Below are 6,957 nucleotides of genomic sequence, written 5' to 3' on the forward strand. Positions count from 1 at the left end.
TAGTAGTCAGCTTGGTGCTTGCTTTTGTTGGTTGAATTGCAATAGTGGTTATGGTTATGGTGTTTACTTTGCTTTTTTCAGATATTTGGAATTTGCCTGGCACAGAATCTGGTTACTGACATTAAAGCTGTCAAAGCCAACTGGTGAAATTTTACAAAAAAATTTTAAAACCAAGTAGCAAACTGAAGAGCTGTGGAAAGCACATTTGTAGAAGCACAGTGGATGAAAATCACTGACATAGCTCTGTTTCATCTCTGACGCTGAGACCTGTGGAAGTAAACCATGAGGCCGCTGTACAACATTAGACTTTTTTAATGGCAGCAACGAAAACCTTAAATTTTGTTAATAATGGTTTCAAAGGGATCAATAGCAATTTGTAGTTAATGGATATTTTGAAATGTTACTTGTCTGTATGTATAGACCACCACAAATGTATTACGTTTGTTACTGTTAAAGATAATGTGGTTTTAGATGTTTTCTATGAGGTAGGGTGGGGAACTAAAGGGGGATACAACTGCTGACTCAGTTGTAGGTAACACAATATTTCTGGGCTATTAAATAGTCCAGTCCTGTCTATCTAATGTGAACATTTTGTGAAATATGTCCATTTTAAAAATGCAGTGGCAGAAAAATTAGCCTATGCAGACTTCGAGATTTAGATTCATCATGCCGTGCAGCTAGACAGTACTTATGATGTTTTTCAGACAATGATTTCAAATGAATATTGTTTTAACCTTTTTTAAAAATTGTATCTCTTTGTTACATTATGTTGTCCATGCTGTTCAGCAATGATTTCAGTTATTACCTTTTTTTAAAACCTAGTGATCACTGACAGGATTCATGTGTTAGAAAGGAGGATTGCAAGAAAGTTAACAGTGTCAGGTGCTTGTTAAAATAGATTTATAGATAAATACGCAAGTGTTACTTATTTGTTTCTTTTAAAATTACCACATTGCTTGCACTAAAATGTCCTTTTAAACTGGTGGTGCAAACTTGACTACTCAGGAAATTTACTTTAAATTATTCTACATAGTATTAAATGCTACAATGTTGAATTCAGTCTCCCAAGACTGCAAAGTGAGAACAATACAAACACTTGTATCTCAGCTGCTACTTTTAACCAATCACCTTCTAGGATTTGCATGAATATTTTATGTTTCTGTCACTACAAGCTTCAATTTTAATACAGAAGTCTGAAATTTCCATGAATGGTGTAACTAGTAGGTTACATCAAACTTTACACTTTTTTATGACAATGTTGCTGAAAAGTATTTGGTAATTTCTTCAGAATCATACTAGCGTTCACTGGAAAATAGAAATAATGGTAAACAAAGTCAACGTGAACATTAGGTTCAGAGGGAAGTATGTATCTTTGGCGATTTTCCTTTTTATCTTTCTTTATGCATGGTAATTAAAGTTTGTAGCCAACAAACCATTGTTAATGCACATTAGACACATGTTTAAGATGACTTTGTGTTCTGCTGTACTTAAAAAAATTATTAAAAACTACATTTTACAGCCTGACCAGTCTTAGTATTAATGTGGAAAATTTTCCTTCTCTTGTCTTTTGCATGGGAATGGATTCCTGTTAATGAACATCAGTTTTACTGAATTGGCTCAAGAAATTAAAGGAAAATTGTGTAAGGTGCGTAGTATTGAGACTGGCTGTAACGTAATGAAGGATATGTAAGGTTCCAAGCAATAGATTGTGATAGGGGATGGTCTTGTCAGAGACATAGGCGTTTCTGTGGTGGCTGATGGTGAGATGTCAGAATGGTGTGTTGTCTCCTTGGTGCCAAGATCAAGAATATCTGAGAGGGTGCAGAATAATCTCAAAGGGGAGAGGAACCAGCAGGAGGTCATTGTACACAATGGAACTGACAACATAGAAAAAGAAAAGGATGAGATTCTGAGGAGAGAATAAAGGAAGTTAGGCAGGAATTTAAAAAGGAGGTCCTCGAGGGTAGTAATATCCTGGAGTTCTCATGGTGCCACAAGTTAGTGCAGGTAGGAGTAGGAGAATAGAGCAGATGAATTCATGGCTGAGGAGTTGGTGCAGAGGAGAAGGGTTCATGTTTTCAGATGATTGGAACCTCTTCTGGGGTAGAAGTGACCTATACAAGAAGGACTGATTGCACCTGAATTGGAAGAGGACTAATCATACTAGCAGGGAGATTTGCTAGATCTGCTGAGGAGGATTTAAACTAGTGAGTGGGGAGGGAGGGATGCTAAGCCCAGAGAGAGAGTGAGAAAAGAGATCAGTCTGAGACTAGTACTGTTGGGAAGAGGAGCATGTTGAACAGGGCAGGCAGGAACAAAGTAGAGAACACGGTAGGACTGATAAAGTGCATGTATTTCAATGCAAGAGGCCTAATAGGTAAAGCAGATGAACTCTGCACGGTTAGCAACATGGGACTGAGATATAGTAATTAGAGATGTGACTCAGCGATGGACAGGACTGGCAGCTTAATTGTCCAGGATATAGATGCTATAGGAAGGATAGAAAAGGAGCAAGAGAGGACGGGGAGTGGAGTTTTTGATTAGGGATAACATTACAGCTGTATTTAAGATATTCCTGGGAATATGTCCAGGGAAGTTATTTGTTGGAAGTGAGAAATAAGAAAGGGATGATCACCTTGTTAGGATGATACTATTGATGTCCACTCCCTGCCCCCAGCAAACAACACCCCAATAGTCAGTAGGAAATTGAGAAACTTATAAGGAGATCTCCATTATCAGTAAGAATAATAAGTTGGGATTTTAACTTTCCAAACATAGTGCTAATAGTGTTAAGGGCTTGGATGGAGATGAACTTAACTGTACAAGAAAAGTTTCTGATTCAGTATGTGGATGTACATCCTAGAGAAGGTGCAAAACTTGACCTACTCTTAGGGAAATAAGGCAGGACAGGTGACTGAGGTGTCAGTGGGGAAGCACTTTGGGACTAGTGACCATAATTTTATTAGTTTTAAAATAGTGATGGAAAAGGATAGACCAAATCTAAAAGTTAAGGTTCTAAATTGGAGGTATTAGGCAAGAATCTTCAAAAATTGATTGGAGGCAGATATTTGCAGGTAAAGGGGCAGTTGGAAAATGGGAAGACTTCAAAAATGTTATAATAAGAGTCCAAAGCCAGTATGTTCCTATTAGGGTGAAGAACAAGGCTGATAAGTGTAGGGAATGCTGGAGGGGTAGAGAAATTGAGGTATTGATAAATTAAGAAGAAAGCATTTGTCAGATATGGACAGTAGCAATAGAATAAAGGCAGTGGGAGTATACCTAGAAGGAAAATCAGGAGGGCAAAAAGGGGACATGACAGCTTTGGCAAATAGGGTTAAGGAGAATCCAAAGGAATTCTGCACATTGATGAAGGACAAAAGGATAACTAGGAATAGACCAGCACGGCCATCTATGTATGGACTGCAACAGATAGGGGAGATACTAAGTATTTTGTATCAGGAGAAGGGTATGGAAGATACAGAATGTGGGGAAATAAATAGCAATATCTTGAAAAATGTCCACATTACAGAGGAGGTGGTGCTAGATGATTTAAAAAGCAGAGAGGTGGATAAATCCCTGAGACCTGATCAGGTGTACCCTAGAATTCTGCGGGATGCTGGGCTCCTTGCTGAGATATTTGTATCAGGTGAGGTGCTGGAAGACTGGAAGTTTGCTAAAGTTGTGCCACTATTTAAGAAAGGTGATAAGCAAAAGCCAGGGACGATAGACCAGTGATGATGGATAGGTTGTTAGAGAATTCTGAGGGACAGGATTTATATGTATTTGGAAAGGCAAGGACTGATTTTGAATTCTGGATCAGTGGTGCTGGAAGAGCACAGCAGTTCAGGCAGCATCCAAAGTGCAGCGAAATCGACGTTTCAGGCAAAAGCCATTGTTTTTACCTCTTCTTTACCTGATTTTGAATAGTCAACATGACCTTGTGTGTAGGAAATGGTGTCTCAATTATTGAGGTTTTTGAAGAAGTAACAAAGGATTGATGAGGGCGGAGCATCTGATATTTAAAAGCAGATGAGATTAGATTCCCTACAGTATGTATTGATGTATGTAAGGTGTTGAACAAGGTTCCTCATAATAGACTGGCTAACAAGGTTAGATCATATGGAATATGGAGAGGACTAGCCATTTGGATGCAGAACTCACTCGAAGGTAGAAGATAATGATGGTGGAGGGTTGCTTTTCAGATTGGAGGCCTGTGACCAGTGACAAGGATTGGTGCTGGGTCCACTGCTTTTCATCATTTATATAAATGATTTGGATGTGAACATAGGTATGGTTAGTAAGTTTGCAGATGACATCAAATTTGGAGGTGTCATGGAAGCAAAGAAAGCTACAACAGGATGTTGATCAGGTGAGAGAAAGTGAGGACTGCAGATGCTGGCGATCAGATTTGAAAGGTATGGCACTGGAAAAGACATCAGGTCAGGTAGCATCTGCAGAGTAGGAATATTGACATTTTGGGCATGTGAGAAGAAAGAGTTTAGAGGGATATGGATCAAATGTTGGGAAATGGAAGATTTATATCAAATATCTAGTCAGCATGGATGAATTGGACCAAAAGGTCTGTTTCCATGTTGTATATCTCTTTGACTCTAAAAACCTGGTTTAAATCATTTGTATTCTAATTTCTTCAATTTACATTGATGATGATGTGCTATGCTAATGTTTCAGTACAAGTTGACAAGAAATTTTGGACAGAAGTATGTATTTAATGTTGAACATTTTTGCTTTCACTGTATCCTTCCTATTTTTTTAAGCAAAATGGCTGGTTCAAGCAAATAACGAAAGACCTGCAATGATCTGATTTTTTTTAAATTAGATTACCTACAGTGTGGAAACAGGCCTTTCAGCCCAACAAGTCCACATCAACCCTCTGAACAGGAACCCACCCAGTCCCATTTCCCTCTGGCTAATGCACCTCACACCATGGACAATTTAGCATAGCCAATTCACCTGGCCTGCACATCTTTGGACTTGTGGGAGGAAACTGGAGCAAACCCACACAGACACTGGGAGCATGTGTAAACTCCACACAGACAGTCACCCAAGGCTGAAATTGAACCTGGGACCATGGTGCTGTGAGGCAGTAGTGCTAACCACTATGCCACCCTGTTCTTCATGATGATTGGATGTCTCAAAGTGCTCCACGGGTTTTGAAGTACTTTTTAAAGTGTAGTCACTGTCCTACCTAGGGAAAACAGCTGACAATTTACGCTTAGCAAACTCCCTACAGCAATGTAATAATGTCCATAAATATTATTCTGATTTTTATTGAGTAATAAATATTGGCCATAACACCAGTGGTAACTGTCTTGCTATTCTTCAAGATAGTGCCATGGAAACTTTCATATCTGCATGAGTGCACAATCTCATATAAAGGTTGGCACCGCCATCAATCATAGCTTCCCTCAGAACCGTATCAGTGTGCCAACCTTGACTTTTGAGCTCAAGCCCTGGAGCAGGACTTGAAACTGGAATCTTGTGATTCAGAGGGGAGTATGCTACCACGTAATGCCAAGCCTGTTCATTGAACTAGAATATTAAATTTCCGGTTAAAGAATTACTACACAGCTTTCTTCATTTAGTTTTTAGACATCATGCAAATCCAGTAGAGGAATTAGAAATGCCTGCTTACATGTAAATAAAATCTTCCCAAAACAATCTAAGAAATGAATTTCGATTTGTGAAATAATTTCCTATTTTACTGATTGGGGATTTGACTATAATGATATGAAAAATAAGCTGCATTCCCTACAACTCCTATTTTTTTTAAACAAGTTTGATTAATGAAATTCATTACAGCTGCTTCCTTTTAATAACCCACATTCATCTCCTTTTAAAAATACATGTCCTAAATAGTGAGCTCAGTAGAAACTTCTTGCCAGTCTGGTTCACTTTTTGGCCTGAGTTGTATTGGCTTTTTAAGTACATTTGAAAAATATTTTCATGTTTAAAAAACTCTTTAATGCTCCTAAATGTTTAGCTTTTCATTCCAGCAATACCGCAAAATGAATCTGTGATGCTGGTCTTACCATCAGGCCAAATATATTCACATTCACTATTCTGCTGTCACAGGTACCATCAGTCCTGCTTTTTCTAAGCTCAGATCATATACTTCCACTTTTTAAATCATTATTTGTAGAATGCAATTTGTATAGATATTAATACTTGGAACAGCAGCCTCACAGTCCCTTAAGAATGCAACAATTGAAAGTGGTGGAAATTAATTCCTGATCGTTGTAGTTCTGTTCGCCGAGCTGGGAGTTTTTGTTGCAAACGTTTTGTCCCCTTTCTAGGTGACATCTTCAGTGCTTGGGAGCCTCCTGTGACGCGCTTCTGTGCTGATTCTTCCGGCATTTATACTGGTTTGAATCTGCCGCTTCCGGTTGTCAGTTGCTGTCCGCTGCAGTGGTGGGTATATAGGGTCTAGTTCAATGTGTCTGTTGATAGAATTTGTTTTCTACAGCCAGGGAATTCCTAGAGGCATGGCACTCATCCACAAATTCTATCAACAGACACATTGAACTAGACCCTATATACCCACCACTGCAGCGGACAGCAACTGCCAACCGGAAGCGGCAGATTCAAACCAGTATAAATGCTGGAAGATTCAGCACAGAAGCACTTTATAGGAGGCTCCCAAGCACTGAAGATGTCACCTAGAAAGGGGACTAAACGGTTGCAATAAAATCTTCCAGCTCGGCGAACAGAACCACAACAATGAGCACCCGAGCTACAAATCTCACAAACTTTGATTCCTGATCACTGTAAAATTACTTTTACTTGCATGTTATTAAAACTTGAGTACGGAATTGTTATATTGTTGGTGGACTAGAAATTCAGTCATCCAGCTAATGTCTGAAACCCATCACAGCAGATGGAATTTTAATTCTAGATTTTTATTTAAAATTCATTATAAAAGTTCATTTTGTTTTAAAG

The 6,957-nt window shown here is 38.7% G+C and overlaps 1 protein-coding gene across 3 annotated transcripts in view; it reads left to right on the forward strand.

Moving 5' to 3' along the window:
* The window catches only part of LOC132823192 (tetraspanin-17), a 49,017-nt gene extending 47,493 nt beyond the window's left edge, over window positions 1-1,524 (forward strand). For all 3 annotated transcript variants that reach the window (XM_060836785.1, XM_060836786.1, XM_060836787.1), the window contains exon 8: window positions 82-1,524. In XM_060836785.1, coding sequence (XP_060692768.1) covers window positions 82-147 — 66 coding nt within the window. In that variant the 3' untranslated portion in view covers window positions 148-1,524. The remainder of the gene's footprint in view (window positions 1-81) is intronic.
* Window positions 1,525-6,957: the final 5,433 nt, after the last annotated feature.

This window comes from Hemiscyllium ocellatum, chromosome 16, assembly GCF_020745735.1.
Source record: "Hemiscyllium ocellatum isolate sHemOce1 chromosome 16, sHemOce1.pat.X.cur, whole genome shotgun sequence".
NCBI classification, from domain to species: domain Eukaryota; kingdom Metazoa; phylum Chordata; class Chondrichthyes; order Orectolobiformes; family Hemiscylliidae; genus Hemiscyllium; species Hemiscyllium ocellatum.